Source organism: Malaclemys terrapin, chromosome 2, assembly GCF_027887155.1.
Source record: "Malaclemys terrapin pileata isolate rMalTer1 chromosome 2, rMalTer1.hap1, whole genome shotgun sequence".
Classification (NCBI taxonomy): domain Eukaryota; kingdom Metazoa; phylum Chordata; order Testudines; family Emydidae; genus Malaclemys; species Malaclemys terrapin.
The window spans coordinates 250,832,342-250,852,684 of record NC_071506.1 but is presented as its reverse complement, the minus strand read 5'-3'; the positions used below and the strand labels follow the sequence as shown (position 1 = coordinate 250,852,684).

Sequence of the window (20,343 nt, the reverse complement as noted above, 5' to 3'; positions counted from 1 at the left end):
TCAGTATTAATCCGCGAGAGCCTTGCAAAGAGTCGTTGTGGCTTCTCACTGGAAATTCCTAACGAAACAGGTCGATTCTTTGGCAGAAGTGAGGGTGGGCAATGGAGTGACATGCTTGACAGTGTTGGAGAATGAAAGGAAGAAATTTACCTGCACTTTACATACATGTTTATCTAACGCTTAAATTTTCTCTGCCTTTGAACTTGAAACATCAGCGTCTCAATGCCCCCATTCATTTCCAAAGAACTGAAGAAAAGCTTCTTTGAACCAAGTTATCTAAAAAGATGCCTTTTCTCTCAGGCACCTTGGCATGTGAATGAAATAAGCTTCTTGCTCTCCTGGCTAATAACGTGACGTTAAAGGCTCCTTGGAGTTCACCTTGGAACTGCAATAGCTACACGCTGATAGTGGCCTATTGAAAGACAATGAAATGGGTTGTTTTAAGCACTACTTCGTAACTCAGGGGACACAATTCTGCTTGTGGGGGAAAAGTTCTTAAATACTTTTCAAAAGAGTGGTTCGAGTGGGCCATTAAATTCGCATGCACCATTCTGGGTGGACACAAGTTATGCGTGGAGCAATTGTCAGCTGAACCGGAACCGAATTTTGGAGCAACGAGCAATGAAAAACGTAGTGTTCCTATGCAGACAAAATAAACCTGCCTTAAACTTTAGCCATGTATAGGATAGATTTGATTGATGAACATGTTTTTACAGCAAATGCAATTGGACATCGCACACTTTGGCTTATTTTCCCGATAAAAATAATCTTTAAAATGAATCCGAGTATGAGGAATTTCTTATATTATCACATTAAATGTCCATTTCATCTTCACGGGCTAAAAAGAACCATTTAAAGACTTACCCATTCTTCCCCTGACAACAGTGCATTTTACTTGCTAAGACAATCTTGTGATACCAGGAGAATGATTGAAGTGCTTTGATGTAAGCATCAAGATGCTATCTTGTATTTTTTCCCAAATAAATGTAGCAATATATGTGCATCACAGTAACAAAACAGCACGTAGCAAAACATTTTCTAGTGAAGAACAGACGTACTACATCTCCGTTAGATCGTTAGAGATGCTTATCATTTTTAGAAGGACTGGATGAAGTGAAGTCCAGTGTACCATGTACATTTTATAAGTTCTGAAGGGAACTATGCAACTCACATTTCATTGCACTTATTCTTGACGGAAAGGTTGTGTATACCAATATTAACTCAGTTTTTATTGCAACATTTATCATTATTGAACTGGCTCCAAAATAAAGAAGTTTAGTTTGATTTATGTGCAATCCAGTGTTTTGGGCTCAATGCTGGCCTTTGTTGTGAATTAATTCATATTTTATATAGGATAGGGAACCAGGCCAAGACAATTCTCCGTGCGATTGAACTATCTTTACTTTTAAAAAATATTTTGTTCCATTGAAGTTTTAAAAAAGGTAATCTAGAGATGGAGAGACACAGTCTCTACTCCCCCTAGTCCCACCATTCCTAAAGTGGAGGTAGGACGGATATGAAGAAAAATAAATCTCCTTTGTCAACATTTGAGAATTAACCACTTAGTCCCAAGAACTATTCAGGTGAAATAAAGAACTCTGCTTGTTTACTATGCATGCATCTGAAATAAATCAGCACTCTTAAGACAATCGTGTTATTTTCATTCTATGGTGACATGTTCTATTTACCGAAACCTGTCATACACACACACACACAGAGTATTTCAGTAACAACACTCTATTTGTCCTTTCATATCACATGATTAACAAAGCTTATTTGCTATTTATTGAATGAAGTATCCCTTTTATTTGTTTGATCAATTATAAATGAAAGATATTCCTGTATATAAAACTGAACGTTTTAACTGCTGAAATGGAACTGTACATGTTTACTACAGGAAAAAATATCAAATCTCGTTTAACAAGACATTATACATCAATAATCCCTGTGGCGGATTTGCAGTCACCTGATCTATAAAAACAAGCAGGACAAGTAACAGCAATTTATATGCAAAAGTAATGATTTAATGACTATAAGCAAGACAAAGCAATAGAATTGTGCTTCTGTTGCAGACTGGAGACAATGAAATGTTTAACTACAATTTTCCCGTACAAACATGAAACAATATCCATATAGAATAAACACCCTCACAAATGTATAAATGGTGAGTGATGAACACACATGAAGTTCGACCAAAGCAAAGCACAAACTGAAAAGTGTTCGGGGCTATTCATATTTTAAGTTAAAAGTGTTCCTTCTAGTTCAAAAATAAGACCTTTGGAAGCCTCTGATAAAATGCTCCTATTGGCAGAACATTAAAGAAGAGGCATTCTCCACAGTTTATTGGAAATATTAAAGTACCTGTTAAATGTTAATGAAGTTAGTACTGTACCATATACATATATATTAAAACAAATTTAGATAAAATGCCTTCATCCAGCAACCTGCTGATTCCTTAAAATTTATACCACATATTTTATGGCTTCTATAATGATTCCATGTGCTTTTTAAAAACACAATTCCATCACACCAAATAATAAAACTAAACAAACAGGTAAATCACTTCCATGTTCCTTAATTTTTCTTCACTGAACCATTTAAACTATTAGTATCGTTGGGTAAAAGTAAAAATATATCACTTGAAACAACATAAAGCCCATAAAATCCTATTAAGATTGCCAATTGCTTTCAGGTTAACAGAGATTTGTGATAGCTCTCAAAGACTGAAGCTTTCACACACATACAAAGTGTTCTCTGCAATATCAGCAAAATTCAAACAGGTGGCATCTGCAAGGGTCGAACCAGTTTGGAAATTTAACAACCATATCATGAGTGCATGAAACACAATATTTTCTTTATAGTATTTATAAATATATCATACAATACTGTTTCCTGTTATGTCATATACCAATATGGCATTGTACAACAAGCATAATGCCATCTGATTCTTACAAAAGCGAATCATTTAAACAAAGTCAGTAAATAAAACGGTAATACCCGCTTTTAGGCATACAAATTGTAAAACTGAAGTTTACTTTCATTTTGATCGGTTCTGCGCAGCAACAGAAAAGTAAGGATGCAACATAAGAATCAAAATGGCTAATACGCAAGAAATAGTTATTCACAGTGACATGGCTACATATATGCATTATTCTATGCATATTCTTTCCGTTTTGTTGCATTTCAAGATGAAAAAGCAGTTGCTTTCTACAGGTTCACAAAACAGCATAATAACAATAACAATTGAAGAGAATGTAATGTAGGAGTTAGTCTGGATTAACAAACTACATCCCAAGGTTTATATCCACTTCCGGAGCTTCCCACGTCTAAACGATGGGGACAGAAATCACTCCACCTCTTTCCTAACACATCATGGTATACTTCTGTTTGCTTCCCAGTCCTTTGAAAATAATTCTTTACAGAACAATCTTTCGTTGTAATTAACGTCCATATAAACAGTCACCTAGTCCATCTTTCATAGCCAAGTTCGGTGTCACTACAAAAGAAAGCGATTTGGACGATAGTCACATGTATTAGCATCTATAAAGCTGTAATGGCATGAAGAGATCTATATAAATCAGGGTTTTCGGCAGTCTCATTGAGGTGTCAGCCCGACGAAGTTGCTGAAGAGCCATTTATTGATGTTTTCCGCGCTCTGTTGGTAAAGGAGGATTGGTGGTTACTGGTGGGGCTGCTGCTGGTTCCATTCATAGTACTAGAGATATGAGGAAATTGAGGATGGGGAGACTGCACTGGAGTGCTGGGGCTGGGCAAACAAGATGAAGTAGAGGGGATGCCTCCTGCTGGGCTGCTTGCCTTGTCACTCCCAGAGTCACTTTCTAATTCTCCGCTATTATTTAAGCCTTCTCTCTGGTGGCTGATCTTCATTCTTTTGCAAGTCGGTCGAACTCGATACTTCAGAGGAAGAGGTCCATTCTGCAAAACAAAGAGAAGGCACTATGAGCACACTCTCTGCACCAGTAAAGATTACAGCGTGAGAAGAGGAACGGCAGGTATTTACCCTTCTCCAAGTGTAAATATAGGCAATATCCATTAGTGTATAGTAGTCCTTCAAAGGTTCCTCTTCATACATCACATCGATCTATTTTTAAGACATTAACCCTTCAATTAATAAGTATCAGAATAGAATAACTTAAAGCATAATATATTTTTCTTCCAGGGAAAAGTGATCTGAAAGGAATATTATCAATGGGACTTCAAAACCTTTTACTCCAAAACTGCCTGGCAAAGGAGAACTTTTGATACGTACTATTTATCTGGCATATATGAAAACAGTATTTAATTTTGTTAAAAGTCTATGCAAAATAACTTCCTCAGTATTTAGAGGGCAGAAATAAATTTGAAAAAAATACAGCACAAACACAAATGCTTCTGTGGGATTTTAAAGTATTTTCTTATTTCTTACAAAATATTACATTATACATTTTAAATATGGTTAGTTCTTATTATTTTCTGGTTCTCAGTTAAACAACTAATTAGAAACCCACTTGAAAATAAAATAAATAAACAACAATACAGCTAACCAGCTCTGGAAGGTTTAGAATAAAAGGACTGTTAAACAAAACAAAACAAAAAAATATCCAGGTACCTGAAAAGTATTAGGAATATCCATTTTACTTCGGAGAAACTTTCGTAGATGCATCACTGTCATTGCTGCAGGGCAGCGTAAATATCTTTTGTCATTCACCTAACAGTATATTTGGAAAAAGTCAGTCCATGTACTGAGAACAAACAGCACATTTTAACTGTTTAATTTAGGATGACACAGTATAATTGACTAAAAGCATACAAACTTTATAAAATGACCAACTACAGTTTTAAGATTACTATTGAGAATTCCTTATGAATAAAATTGGAAATAGGCACTAAATACTAAAAAAAATTGCAGAGCAAAATCAAATACTATATAAGTAATTGTATATGTAAGGGGGCTAAAACAGATGAAACATCTCTACTAATAATATTTTTTAAAAGTGATTATATTTTAAAAATTCAAATGGTCTTTCTTCTAATAAATGACATTTAAAAAATAAAAGTAAACTACTTCAGTTTCCATTTTAAAAGTATTAACACAGCTTCTATTTTGTCCACCAAAGTAATTTCTTTCTATCTATAACAGTAAGAGGTTGCAAACCTCTGTTTAATATCTTTTTATGGGGGTTGTTTCTTCTGGCAGATAGATGTAATTATTTATTTAGCTCACCCACCAAACTGTCCAAAAAGTAATTTTTGTTTTTCTGTCTAGGCTTTTGTCTCTAGTAAAGATAGATTATTTACCTCATCCTTTGATTTCTCTCTCTCTTTATTTCCTTTCCGTTCCAATCTGAAGAAAACAATGAAACAATTACAACAAATAATAGATAGAGCTGTTAATACTGATAAACATAAAATATTGCCCACAGAACTTGCCTATTCTGGTCAAAGAATTCAATGGATAAGCTTATTATCTCGTCATCTGTTATAATTCTTTTGTCTTCGTCTGCAACTTCTCCCCTGTCTTCATTAGAGCCATTGGCAGCTGCACAGAAATTTCCACAATAGTTTATATTTTTAAATTAAAATCAGACAGAATGGCAATTCTCAGTAACAGGGAAAACCTCAATACTAAGATAATGTATTAGTGTTTAAGTAGCCATTATTATATCTTTAATCAGAAACCTGAATCTAGGGTGTCTTAAATGTATTTATGGTTAAATAATTTATAAATTAAAGAGAAAATATTAAGATGTCTTAGCTAAAGTATAAGGTCCAGTCTGTGTTATTTTTACCAAAAGTTTAATAAACTAGAAAGTTTTACCATCAGCTGATGGATGAGCTGCATAAAAATCTCGTCTCCTTTTCATTTCATCTGGATGGGAAAGCATATATGTTTCATTTAGTTTACTCTGTACTATAGGTAAAAAAGCAGCATAGTAATAATGTATTGTTATTTGATTTAACTACTTACTTTTGAAAAGGCCTGGTACTAGTTTGTACACAATATCTTGGAGAGTTTTATCGGACCTAAAAAAACAACAACCCCAAAATACAAATAAGCGAATGCAGCAACACTTGAATAAAAGTTACAGCTCTTCATTTACAATCAATCCCGTAGCAATGAGGGATCGTCTACAAAAATAAAATGCTCAGCTATATTAAAATTAACCCACAAGACTTTACAAACAAATTGACGTTATTAAAATAAAGTTTAACTCTTTTGCAATTTATCTGACTGAAAATATTTTCTGTCCACCAGCAATCTATCTCGTACAGTGTTCACTCAGTCTGAATGAAGGCCTTTTAAAAACCTGTAACCACCAACCAAAATGAGCAGATAAACATCACAAAGGAGCAATGAAGGATCCTGCTGAAGGATGAGGACTTTTTTTTAAGGTTTAACTTTTCCTTTTAAGTTTCATAAATATTTTTGATGTTTCTGAAGAATAGTTAAGAGGTTGCACTGCAGGATGTCTGTGTGAAATGGAACATGGAGATGCAAAATATGGGATTGTGATAAATAAGGAGAGGGGAAAGGACATTGTTCAAGCGGCTAGTGTATTCCAAAAAATACAAAAACTTTCTGTCTCGCATCCAGTCAAGTCTTCGATTTCAATCCGTGACAAGACTCCAAAGACAGCACATAGGCAAACGTTAGCATGTAAATTGACAACTCCTCTCAGATTTAAATTGTAGATGAAGAGATAACATCAAAATAATCACAGTTAGACCCCTTTTATAAAGTAAAATTACATTTTCTCCTACCTTATATTCAAAAGCGGTCTGGTTTTGTGAACTTGGACATCACATATAGGACAATACTTGCTTGTCTCCAAATAACGTACGATACACGTCTTACAGACTATAAGTAAAAACACGGAAGGCTTTTAGTAATATTATTAGATAATACTCAAATATGGACAGAGGTGCGATTTTTACACCATGCAAGCTAATAAATGGTCCACTGTCAGAAATGCGCTGCTTAAGCTAAACAAGTTCTCTAATTAGCTGCAATTAACGTGAAACTGAGACGCTCGGTGTGTATATAGATAGACACACTACGTTAACAAAGACTAAGGCTTTTGTCAAATGAAATGTGAACAAATCGTCTTTCGCACAAATCTGCATATTGGATGTTCTAGCTAATAGCTCCGTTTTTCCGGTTGCACGGGAAAGGTGCGAAGCAGCACAGGGACAATGCGAAGAGCCTTACTGTACTTACAGGAGTGTAGACACTCTATGATGGTTGTTGCATCAATGAAGTATCCGCCACAGAGCACACACATGAGATGGGGGTTTAGCTCGGTTATTTTGATTCTGGTTGTTCGGTGCATTTTTGCTTAAGAAAAGGCGGCTCTGAAAGACACACACAGAGGACCATTGACTAGGGGACGAGCTCAGTGTCCCAGAGACAGAGATCCCGCGTTTCCCCACCCACGCTGAAGTTGCATCCCCAAAACGCAGGGAAATATGGAAGGAGACCGGAGGGGGAGAAGTGGCCAGACAGGGAATTGCGGGCGGGCGCGATGCCCGGGTGACACAGCCCAGGGAAATGTCCCGGCCAGAGGTGCCTGCAGCCCCGCGTTGGGGGCCGGGGTCCAAGCCCTTTGCCAGCTCCGGGAGGGCGAGCCTGCTGCACAGCACCTACCCGCTCCCCCGCGGGTGCTGCGGTTACTCGCTGGCCCAGATCCCCTCGGCGCGGCTGGAGCCCGCAGCCCGGGGTGCGGAGGGAGCCGGGTCCCCTCTCCGTGGGGCGGGCCGGGCACGGGGCTGCAGGGGAGCCACACAAAGGGGAACCGGCGTCTCCCGCTGCGCCCGCCCTGGCATTTCCGGAGAGCCTGGGGTGGGGATGGGGGACACGCACCTCGGAGCTGCTCCGGCCGGCCCCGGGGGCTGCCCGTTGCCCACCCGGCCGGGGCTGGGGTCCGGGCGGCGGCCGCTCCCCCCTCGCGCCGCGCTCGGTGCAGGCTCGGGACTGCTCAGCTATCCGAGGGGGTTGCTATAGCAACTTACACTTACACTTGGCATCCTGCCACCGCTGGGAACACACGAGAGCCAGGCGGGGGGGAGCCGGGGAGAGGATGCGGGCCGGGGGAAGCCGGGCCGGGGAGGGGGCGCGGCCCGGCCAGGCTGCGGGTGTCTGCGAAGCGGCGCCGGGCAGAGCCTGGGCCTGAAGGAACCTAGGCTGGGGCTGGGGTGCAGCTGGGGGAGGTGGTGTCCGGCCGGGCTCAGCAGAGCGGCCGCACGCTCCCGCAGGGTGCAAAGGGAGCGGAGCCGGATTTGGAAAGGAAGGATGGGGGTGGGGGTGGGGGCTGAAAGCGGAGCTGGTGGTGGGAGGGGTCTCGGGCGGCCAGAGAGCTGAGCCAAGCCGGTGTTGGGGTCTTAGACTAGTGGAGGCAAATGCAAGAGGCTCCTCCCGAGTCTCGGCCATTTCGGATCCTCTCAGGGGCCTCTATCCACGTCGACTCGGTGCAAGGAGCTTGTCTGAGATCGTTCCTCTTCCCCTCTGCTCCCTCCCTCCCTCTCCCAGCCCAGCCCAGCCGAACCGCATTCCCAGGCAGATCCCCCTAGCTCGCCAGCTGTAGACTTCGCCCCAGCTCCCTGCGATCGCATTACCGAGATGTTTATTTAACTGGGTCTCGTTTTAACGCTTTTTGGGGTCTAAAATGAAATTCTCCCGCGGCTCGGACAGAAACGGTGCAAAGTTTTGCTAAGGTGAAAAGAGATTTGCAATAAGGGGGTGAGGTGTCCGTTTGGGAGGAAGCCGGTGTGCAAATCTCAGACTGTTTGAACAAATCACCTTTTGAGCAATAAAAGCTACTTTAAACAGTGCGGGAGTGACAATATGCAAAGAACCACGTGACCCGACCATTCCTAAAGCTAAATCAACACCTTGTCAACGCTGTGCAGCGACAGGAGTGAAAAACAAATGTCATTTTCCCAGCCCGCAGCCTACAAACCCCCATCGGCTGCAACAACACTAACAAAAATCATATATAGGAAAGAATAAGAGGGAAAAGAGTAAACTCCAAAGAGGGGGGGAAAATCGCCAGCTGAGCCAATTGTACAGTACATCACTTGCTTTCAACTAGAACCTGAACAGTGTGACATAACAATGCTGCTCAAATGCATGCCAGTCACCTCCCCATTCCAGTGCTCCCACTCCACGACCAAGTTTCCTGATCTCACCATTCCTGGGACAAAGTCTAGAAGCTACCCTCGACTGAAATGTCTGAGTTTATGAAACTCGCTGTTGGATAGTGCTTGAGATTCTCCCCAGATCCTCGTAAGCTTCGATACCAAGCAGTGAAACCCAACGATACCAACCAGGTTCCGAAACGTTGTAAATGTCAGTCAAACTGGCCAGGTGAGGGATACAACATTTCTGAGAAAGTGTCCACAGCGCCCACGAGCGACCTGAGCAAGAAAACTTCACTTGCTGCTACATGAGACTCTCTGAACGAGCTATGTACAGTAGACAAACTCTCCAATATTAAATGATTGCGAGCCATGTGCAAAGGGCTATGGTGAGGTGATATCCCCAAGGCTGAGTGTGGCATCGCGCAGGGAGTCAAGACACAAATGTCACTGTATTCTGATTCCAAAGATCGCCTCAACAGTCTCCAACCTGCCACTCTTTTTTATTGATATCGACAGCATGTTTTTGTACGAGAGGATAAATGCAAGGCGGCTTTACTTCAGTCTCTGAAGTATATTACTGCAATGCCATTGACCTGGGGTTTCTTACATTACTCAAATATGAATAGGCTGCTGCTTTCGCTATTCTGTATTTTATTTGTTAAACCCAACACCGTGTAAATCATACACATCTATATTGCAAAATAAACCGTGGCAGAGGTCACATAGGACGGTTGGTTTAGAATTCTTCCCAAGCCCTGATATACCAGGGCAGCCCTTCAAAAGATATTAACACATGTTTTATTTCACGCTAGCGTAGCCTCTTCCTAAATGGAGAATTTATTCAACCGTGATCCTTGTTTAGTCGCAGCATCCCCTACCGCATATTATTTATAGCCTAAAGTTAACTCTTTTTCTGCTAATCGCATACTATGAGCTGTCTTTGAAATCTGTGATCTCATGCAGCAAACTGAATCAAACACCCAAATACTTACTACAAGTCAACTGGTACACACACACTTCTCTAGATGTGTGTGTCCATTATACACACACACACTATATATTTTACTACAGCAAAACCTGACCGTCATATTTTGGTTAGAGGAAAATCCTTTCAGGTTTTTCTACTGGTATTAACGTTAAGAATCCATAGACTCACCACAGCCAACACAAACTGTCCCTTAACATGAATATATATATATATAGTTACACACACAACCAAAAAAACTTCAACTAAATGTAACAATACATGATGGTAAAACTTGCTAGCGGTAAACAGTGACAGCCAACTGACTGTTTAGAGGCCTTACATGGGTTATGTCAAAATGAAGAAAAACAGAAGCACGTTCTTGTGGTTATAATCAGCTAGACTATGAAAAAAATCTGAGTGCAATAAACTATCTAATTCGGTTTTCCAGGTGTGTAACAAAGTATGCCTAAAATATAGGTAACTTCATTCAGACGGTTTTGCGTACTTTGCACCTATATCCACTCGAAGAACTGGCTGTTCAGTAATAACAAGCCTGTCATCTAAAGCCTTATTATCTTTAGGAATAAGAGCCACTTTTACTATGAATACTATTATTGTCCCTTCACTAAAGAATGTCCACATATGTTTTAAAGGAGCTGTAAGGATAGTATTTCCCCAAAGAACGTCTTTGCACAGCATATTGTAGTAAAGAAAGAACTGAAGAATGGCAGCAGAGGGTAAAAATCCCCCAGCCTTTAAAATCAGGCTCATAAATTTAACTACTTGAAGTACCCAATCAGTCTACCTAAATAAACTAACATGTGAATTTGTAGGTATCGCCATGATCTGGTATAGATCAATAGTTTGCATCTCTGGTAAATTGCAACAAAAGTCTGTCTTAGTTTACGGGATGTATTGTAAATAGCGCCTCTAAGTATTTTTAGTGGATTACATTTCCAGAATTTCTCTAGTCTTTAAGAGTCCTGTAAAATAAAGAAACACTGGCTACTATAAACTATGCAGAAAACTATTGAATGCTATACTTGGCGTTGGGTATATATGTCTACATTTTCCTAAACTTTATGGAGAGCGGGGCACGACGCTTAGTTTTTAGATTCTGGAAAATGACCATTTTCCTTTTATATAAATTGATTTTTTTCTGCTTCTCTTTTCTTGTTTACTTCCAAATATTAACAATAAATGGCTAGGAAAGCGCCAAGTTGTGTATTGTCCAGGCCACACACAATTACATAAACATATACAATCAACTTTCTAGTACCACCCATAAACAGCACGAGGAGTAAATCCACGGCACCTTAAAGACTTTACCAAGAAGTTCATGTTAATTTACCCTTCCCGGGCTTAGAAGGAAAATACCAGTTAAAGAAAAAAAAGTCATTCAAAAAAACCCATTATGTCCTGCAGTCACACCATCTTCGCTATGGTAAATCTGCACACCCAATTTTCAAGGATCACAGTCAAAGTGATTTATTCACAAAAAGTTATTTTTCAACTTTGGTCTCCCCTGTCCCTCCTCAACAGGTACAAGCCCAGAAACTTTAGCATTTTAAGCACAAATGCAAACGGAGGCATTGGAAACAACTGGGAACCGCCATCTTACAAGCCATCAAATTTCACAGAAGTGTTTGTCCAACTTAAGTTAATAACATTTTCTTTGCGGTCCCCCCCGGTCTAACAACCCCCCCAGCAGGATCACTACCCCCCAGTGGCCCTATCTCTATAAAATGGGTGCAGTATTTCACACTTTAAACCCCCCCAAGCATATTTCTTTCGGAGAGGACTGAAATCTCTTGACCTAGGCAGCTCCAGATTTCATGAACCGTCCCCGTTTAATCAAAATCTGCCTTTAAACAAAGGGCGCTGAGGCCGGGCTGGAAACAGGGACTGGAAATATAAATATTCTCCTAGGGGGCCATGTGCACAGAAACATTTTAGGGGGCAGCTGGGGAAAGAAAGGAACTAAAATTTGCAAATGTGGGTGCGTAACGAAAGTGAGTGCACAGGCTGCTGCTGCTGCTGTGTGAGTCTGTGTGTGTGTGTGTGTGTGGTTGGAGCAGCCTGTCAGCGCTTTTCGCATACGGAGAGCTTGGGGGACACCTAGGCTCCCCTTTGCAGCCCCCAAACCGGCCTAAACCCGCCGCCAAGCCCCCTCCGCCCCCCGTCCTTGGCAAGGAGACACCTCGCTTTATACATACCCGGAAAAAGGAGCCGGTGGGTGATGATCGGAGCGGCCAAAAAAGACAATGAAAGTTAAAAGTCGTTCAGCAGAAAATGAATGTGAGCCAAGCGGCCATCTTGAAATGAACTGCAGACGCTGTCAATTGCAATAAGCTTATTGCTGCTGCTGCTGCTGCTCTCAGCTCATGTTAGTTACAAAACAATCGGGTTTTCTCCTCTCCTCCACCGACCCTTCTCACTCCCTCCGTCTCTCTCCCTCTGAGTCTGGTTTTTGGGTGGCTGAGGAGCTGGGAGTTTAAAATCTTTCTAATCCGGATGGGTTCTGTCTCCACCAGCCCATTGTCTCCCCCTCGGCCCCCTGCTCTGCCTCTTGGTCTCCTTTTTATTATTATTATTTCATAGTTGTTGGTGGGGAAACAGGGAAGGGAGGGCGGAGGAGGGAAAAAATGCAACGCTGAAGGCACACAGTGGAAACTGACACCGTCCCCAAAATGGCTCAGAGTTCGCCCGCCCCGCCAGCATCACGTGGGGCTCCTCATTCCTTAAGGGTGGCCTGGGAATTAGTGTCGGTGTAGTCGGAGCCCGTCAGCCTCCCCATGACCCAATCCCACAACTCAGCCGCCACCTCCCCCTCCTCGCACGCCACCCCCTCCCCCTTCCACTCCACACACACTCTGCCTGTTCCTCCTCCTCCCCCTACCCTGCATACACACAGACCCTGCCTATTCCTCCTTTTCCCCGCTGCACACACGCTGCCCCGGCCCCCCCGCTACTCACATTCCCCACTTCTCCGCTTCCCTCCGCACTACACACTTTGCCTTTTCCTCCTCTCCCTCCACACCCCTTCGATCCCTATTCTTCTCCCCCGCTGGCTACAGACACTGCGAGCCTGCTACCCCTCCTTCCATTCACACACACTCCCCGCTCTGCACACACGGTCCATGCCTCCTCTCGACACACACCGCCTCCGTCCTCCTCCTCGCCCCACATCTACACACACCAGCTGCCTCCTCCTCTGCCCACCTTTCCTGCCCCATCTCTGCACAGCTAAGGGCTGTACACACCCAGAGCTGCCTCTTCCCCACGCTCTGCTCACACCCCCCTTCTATCCCACGGCCGCGCTCACCACGCGGGCTCTCCTCACTACTCCACACACACGGTGCCCATTCTTCCCCCTCCACTCCACGCATCTCCTCCAGTCCTTGCCCGCACTGTGCGACTGCCCGGGAGTTCCCCCACTGAGCACACGCATCCCCCCATCCCTCGACACATAACACTTGCCCCCCTCGATGCACACACACAATTCCCTGCCTCCTGCCCCCACTCTGCACATCGTGCTCCTGTCCCTCTTCCATCTGCAAACAGTCCCACGGCTGCCTTTCCACACTGCTATTCACACACCGCCTGCGTCCTGCTTCCTCCACATCCACATGCCACCATCAGCCTCCGCTCCTCTATTCCACCTTCCTTCCCCTCTACACTCAGCACAGATCCCCCTCCTCTGCACATACCCTCTGCCCCCTTCCAGACACACACACCACCTTCCCGGGCCCGCCTTTCCACCAGACTCTTACCCCTTCCTCATTCTCTTCTATACATACGCGTCGGTCTCCGTTTTCATCCAGACCCTTGTTGCCTCTGCATCCTCCACCCCCAGCATACCCATCCTGCTCCTCACTGCATCCTCCACACGCCCTGACACCTCCTGCCCCCCCCCCTCCTGCCACATGTATCCTGTCCCCAGTGCATCCTGAGCGCACGCCTGGCTCCCTACTATCCCCCGGGCATATTCCTTCTTCCTCTCCCACCCTGACTGACTCGGCCCCTCCTATCGCTCCCCCAGGCACGGCGCTCCTTGCTGGGGCTGTGCCCAGCTCCTGTTCCCCCGCGGGACACAGCCCCTGTGTGGACGGAAGGCTCCCTCGTGTTGGCCACAGTCCACCACAGCGTAAAGCTGCCAAGGCTAAAGCTCCGCTCTCCGCCCGTTCCGGGGCTTGCTCGCCAGAGGGGCTACGATAGAGAATGTGGGTCCCTGAGGGAAGAGATCATACCAGGGAGTATTGACCGACGGGGGAGGGGAGTGGGCAAGGTCAGTCGCATCTTAACTTCCCCTCCTTTGACGTCCTAGAATCGCTGCAGTAAACCCCCCTGCCTGGCTCCGGGCTTTAATGAAGGAGTGGCAGCGCTGTACCCAACAGCGGCAGTCCTCACCTGAGCGCCTCCGCGTTTTGGCCGAGGCAGGACTGCAGGAGCCAACCCCGCTTTTGCATTTAAACCGGTGCTTATTCTCTTCAGCAATTGAGTTCCTCCCGCCCATTGATTAAAGACAGCGGCTGCGAGGAAGAGGATCAGTAGGAGAAGAGTTATGTATCAACACTGATTTCATACACAGGATATAATTTCTGGAGGGACAAGCTTCCAGCTAGTAGGGCGGAAGATGTGTGTGTGAAGAGGTTGTGGAGACAACGTAGGTCCCATTTCAGTTCCAACTCTACATCCTCACTGAAATAACGGAGGATGGACTTCTCAACAAGAGCAGACCTTGACCCATTGCCTGCCTCTGTGGAGTGGTGCTTGCTCTGAGTTTTTAATGAGTAAATCCGGGGCAAGATCAACGACTGGTAGTTTTACCTCCAACTGTAAAGTTTGAGTGAATTTTAATCTCACACAAGGTGCAACATCACTTGGAGTGAAGGATACAGCAATGGACAGACAACGGCATTACAATCTAACAAATTATATCGATAGAACCTTAACAGTCTCGCACTGAACTAGTTTTTGCCTTTTGAAGGATAATACTGTTCCTCCAAGGAAAGGTCATTTTAAACGGAGCTGCTATTTCCTCCCCTTGGGAACTTTTCATCCACAAAAATGGAGAAAATAATTAATGCCTTTTATTATAACGTGTGGAAAAAATATCAGAAAAATAATATTTCAGAAGCACAAAATAAAATAAAGTGAATATTTTAAAGACAAATCAATTATCTAGCCATCTAATGTAAGAATAGTTGTGATAAGAAAACAGGACTTTAACAAAGAACATAAATTGGACTGCACAGAAAGAGTAGTTACACTTACTAGAATACAGAATTTCAGATTAAATAGCTGATACATAAGTAACAAGGTCTAAGAGTTTGAACTACATGAGATTTTAAAAAGAAGAAAATTGATTCATCATGTTCCCTATGAAGAAACTGTTAGGAGTCAGTGCACTTTTCTTCCTCTTGAACCCGGTGGATTGTCAATGTCCTTCGATCACATCTGAGAGGCTCTTTCTAGGCTTTTTGCTGCATCTTTTAGTTTTCCAACTAAATCCTAAAAGATGGAGTACTTCATTTTAGAAAATATTTTGGAACAACTGGCTATTAATAGAGACAAATATACATTATTTTTAGATACTCAAAATGGGAATAGCAGCACTTGCCTCAGAGGACTTTTATATTTGATACAAATGTAAAACGTCTATTAAAGCAATAACTTTTACTACACTTCAATGCTTAAAGTGTTCCACATATATTTGCAAAAAGTAGCGTTTCACATGGATCCGTTACTAAAATATTGAAGTGCATTTTAAAATGAAGATTGTATCAACAGTGTATTCACAGTTAACATTAAAAGATACTTATCACAATAGCCATAGGCAAATTTCAAATATTTTGAAAATATTTAATGACAACTTTTATGCCAACACAATCCTGCAGTCAAAGCATGTCAAATTTAATTAACTCAGCAAAACCTAAACCTAACCAAAATATATCTTTGCAGGTAAAACAAAGTTTTTGGGAAACATTTCACTTGAGTTTAAAATTTGTAATAGGAATATCTTTGCATCCCCCTCCCCCCCCTTTCACAGTTTTTCCCTAATATTTTTCAGGATAACAGTCCTCCAACTACTTAATTACATGCTTAATTGCTAAGCAGAGATCAATGTATATTTCAATTCATTACTTCCTCTTTAGGTGCAATTAGCACCGATTAAAACTCTTCAGTTTATACATTTTAACCAATCATGCAGTGGTTATCCAAATACCATACCATTTTCTCCTTTATATTTTCTCTGTATCACCGGAGATTAAAGTTGTACAAAATTGATGGATTTCTTTTCAGATTAGCATTACATTAAGAAATGTTTTCCATCCGTTTCTAAAGCCATACCAACAAAAGAGTAATTCCTAGGTAACTAACTTCGTGTAGCTGGCAGCTTCACATCAGAAGTACAAACACAATAAAATATTTCATTTAATATGTTTTTACAAAAGGCATTCTTCCCAACCCCATATATTTTTTGAACTGTTTACAAACTTTGCAGTTGATTGACACCCGATCAAAATTCACAGCGCTGGAGTCAAATACAGAAACAGTGATGATATAAGAAAATACCTGTAACTGTTCCATAGTGCAACTAAAACTAACGTCAGGGTGTGATCTTGAGTCGCTGTTCTGAAGGAAAAGAATAACACCTGTTTAATTAAAATGTGTCCTGAGCCTGGAGTTGCCTTTTATCTACTTATACTGGGAAAAGTGATATACAGTACCTCCACATTTAAGGTCACCAAATAGGCAGGTCGATACGTTTTATGAAGCTGGTTGGTCTAAAGTAATAACAAAACACACATAAAAATCAGACATTACCACAGAGAAGGAAATCAAATCAAAGTTTCCTAATGTGGTAAGATTACCTTGATTTGATATTCCAGGCGCCAAGAAACATCGGTTACGTGCAGAGGACACCTGCCTATACTGAAAGATACAATGGTTATGTGTATCCTATCCTAAAAGTAAAGGTCAGTTCTTCAAGGCTAAACAAACGCTAACAAGTTTTTACGATTTTTCTCAAATGATTGTTCAAAAGTTCACAACTTTATTTAAAGAAGAGAGTGTTAAATGGGGAAAGGAAAGTTCATATTTTGTTTAAATTTGTGTTCAAAAGTATTAAATACAATTGAACGATTGTTACTTTAATCATTTAAATAGCTCATTATAAACCCCCCATAATATATTTGGGTTTTTTGTTTGCTTGTTTAAATAATATCTATAACTGAAAAATGATTTCTGTTGACAGAATAACCTACCTTCCCAATATGATTTCCAACGTATCTTTGTTTTTCTGAAAAAAGGAAAACATGTATTTGCCAACTTCTACTGAATGAATAATTATAAAAGGGAAATATAGTTTAAAATTGGCTTAAAACCTGATATTCGGTGCAAAATTGTTCTATTCTCTCTCTATCAAATTTACAGTCTTCTAGATACGTGCTAGAGAGAGAAAAACAGAAGTGTATTAGTCTTTGAATAGAAATTAGCAGTATAATTTAAAGTAACAGCCACTAGAAGAATAGGGTGGCTTCAAAATACCTTATAGTAGATTTGTCGGCTTTGTGTTTTCCAGCCTCCAGTATACAAGTTGCAGCTGCTGCATGACAATGTTTTAATACTGTTGGGTCAATATGTTTCAAGACTGGGTGATCTAAAATAAATGAATTACTGATGATATACTTGTTCCTGAAGCCTGAAAACAACTTAAAAGGGCGTCTCTTTCTTTTTAAAATGAACTGTTCTAAGAAGTTACAAAGTAAAATGTTTCATAATTTAGAGGGTGGAAGGAAACTAAATATGTAGGCAAGTTATTAAACCAAATACAGCACAAAAGACAGGTATTTTCATATTGTGAAAATCATTGCTAATACGTTCGTTTCAGTAATAAGTGGGTACATGCATCTTCCCTCAATCCATTAAAAATCTTACGTATCATAGGGAAACCCTTAACTTCCCATCACCCACCCGCAAGCATTTCTCAAAGCCTTATCACCAGAGACATGGAATTAGAATCTGACCTCGATTATACCAGTATAAATTACTCCGGATTTACACCGGTATAACCGAGATCAGAATCCGGCTCATAAAATTTAAAAGAACATAAATACAAAGGTTTCACAAATTTTCTGAGTATATTAGCTCTTTTTCTCCTAATCGCCCCTTCCATCCAACCCTCACCCCCATTTTATTCAGTTCATTTATGGAATTAAATTCAATGATCCAATTAAGAGTAATGTCAATGATAAACTAATTGCACGGATTTGTTGGGATTGCCATAGGAAGAAACATCCCACAGGGAAAACAAAACAAAACAAACAACTTTTGTTCGTGACCCAGGAGGACGCACGGACACAAATAGGCGGATGCCTTCGTTTTAATTGCTATATACATCACACAATTAAACACTCAAGCACTCGCGTTTAGTGTAAATACTCCTCCGAATAACAATTTACTTCGGAACTGTCTGCAGATTAAATTTCACCAAAAGACTGATTAACCCCTCCCCCAAGTAAATTAGAATTTTGTTCAACAGTTACAGTTTTAGCTACAATCACCCCCCAAAGTGATTTGCATTTCCCAATAAACACTTTGGACTATATTGCAGTCACTAGCCGAATAATTAAAACAAATCCTGTTGTTCCACCCTACTGCTGTGCGAAGCTGCATGTCAAATGTCAACACACGATTACTTTGCATGTGCAATTACTGACCAGGCAACAGATTTTTATTACCTAAACTGCACTGAAAATAAATGGAGCTGGGAATTAAAAATACTTATAAGGGACATCAACTAAAGACTGGGGCTGCAGCTGCCAAAACCGAACTGGACCCACTGCCACATACACATTTGACCCATGCCATCTTCATTTTAACCTCTCCCGTTGGCAAATATACGTAGCTTAACCTCCCTACAGAGCTGTTTCGAATAACCAGCCAGGACAAGAAGTGATAGTTACTCAACTGTCCAAAACATCCAAGCTCCTTTCATTTAACTGGAGCCTGCAGTCTCTTTTAGGCCACAAGCGAGAAATGCACAGTTATTTCTGCAGTGAAATAACAAACATGGGGGAAGAACACTACGTGGGGAAGCGATTACATTGGTGTTTGTCTTGCTTGGTGCAGGTGGCATAGTATGCGTTACAGTACAGGGATCTAGGGGTCTGACTCTAGCTACAATTAGCTGCAAACACAAGTCACAATAATGTAGCAGAAGATAAAAAATAGATCCATTTCCCTCTTTCTCTCCAGCGCCCAGAAAGACACTGCAGGTTCCTTTCCTCTCCTGGCTCTTACTCGAGAAGCAGCGCTTACCTAAAGCTACCTGGTCCGCCTGGGCGTTGAGCAGGCTCTGGAAAGCCGTCTGGAGCAGAACCGTGTAGGCGCTAGGAGAAAAGCAGCCAGAATCGGCTAGGATCTGCAAGCCGCTCTGCACATACTCCGACAGCTCCATTGTGAGCGCTGTGACCTTCGACACACAGCCCACGTGACACCGAGGCTCAGCTGATCTCGCAGCTCCGGAGGAGCTAGAGCGGCGGCGGCTGCTTGTTACAGCCCAGCCCTAGAAAGCGAGAGGAGCTGCTGCTGCTGTTGGAAGCTAGGCACCCTTTCTGCCGAGCTAGACACCACACATAAGTGCTTTTATATTTAACCCCCCCCCCTCCTGCTTTTCAATGTCCTCTATGTCTACTTTACCAGGGTAGTAGCAAAGCCATTTTCTAACTAAAAATAATAAAAATCTAATGGACATCCATGAATTTTACACACTTTCGGTGTTAACCCCTCCCCCCCGTTTTTTTTTTCCTTCAGTGTAAATACCACCACTGATTTATTTGTAGGGAACAGCCAAGGAAATTCCACGCACACACTGTAAACTGGCTTTACCCTGGCTCTGAACTTTCAATAACTTTCCAGCCCCAGGGAATGCATTTTTTCTCCTCTTTTCTGCTATATATCTTACTATGGTTTACATTGTCATTTGTGAAATGTATTACATGTTATTTACATCAATGTGCAGCTTCCAGACCTTTGTATGCTTCTCTTTCCTCCAGCAATTGCACAAGTAAATTGCTGAATAACTCTACTGGTATACTGTAGATAGATGGACACTATGGAGAGAGGTCATTAGAATTGTCTACAACAATAATCATTGTTTATGTATTATTATATAATCTTTTTTAAAAGCTGGAATGGTAGATGTCTATTTTATATTTTGACCTGATACT

General features: G+C 41.7%; 2 protein-coding genes across 4 annotated transcripts; both read right to left on the bottom strand.

Moving 5' to 3' along the window:
* Positions 1-1,757: 1,757 nt before the first annotated feature.
* BMI1 (BMI1 proto-oncogene, polycomb ring finger) lies at positions 1,758-12,786 on the bottom strand. 3 transcript variants are annotated; one of them, XM_054020670.1, is made up of 10 exons: positions 12,322-12,786; positions 7,220-7,353; positions 6,763-6,859; positions 5,969-6,024; positions 5,819-5,869; positions 5,431-5,539; positions 5,299-5,344; positions 4,610-4,708; positions 4,022-4,102; positions 1,758-3,936 (listed from the first exon to the last, which is right to left on the bottom strand). In XM_054020670.1, the coding sequence occupies exons 2-10, from the start codon at positions 7,329-7,331 to the stop codon at positions 3,607-3,609; spliced, it is 981 nt and encodes a 326-aa protein (XP_053876645.1). In that variant the 5' UTR covers positions 7,332-7,353; positions 12,322-12,786; the 3' UTR covers positions 1,758-3,606. The 3 variants fall into 3 exon arrangements, with proteins under 3 accessions (XP_053876645.1, XP_053876648.1, XP_053876647.1); XM_054020673.1 differs by lacking the exon at positions 12,322-12,786 and adding an exon at positions 8,017-8,254; XM_054020672.1 differs by lacking the exon at positions 12,322-12,786 and adding an exon at positions 7,862-7,964.
* Positions 12,787-14,944: 2,158 nt separating this feature from the next.
* Positions 14,945-19,600, bottom strand: COMMD3 (COMM domain containing 3). The gene is made up of 8 exons (XM_054020674.1): positions 19,433-19,600; positions 17,660-17,771; positions 17,497-17,560; positions 17,377-17,411; positions 16,984-17,044; positions 16,840-16,896; positions 16,685-16,744; positions 14,945-15,619 (listed from the first exon to the last, which is right to left on the bottom strand). Exons 1-8 carry the CDS (start codon positions 19,569-19,571, stop codon positions 15,560-15,562), a joined length of 588 nt encoding a protein of 195 aa, XP_053876649.1. The 5' UTR covers positions 19,572-19,600; the 3' UTR covers positions 14,945-15,559.
* Positions 19,601-20,343: the final 743 nt, after the last annotated feature.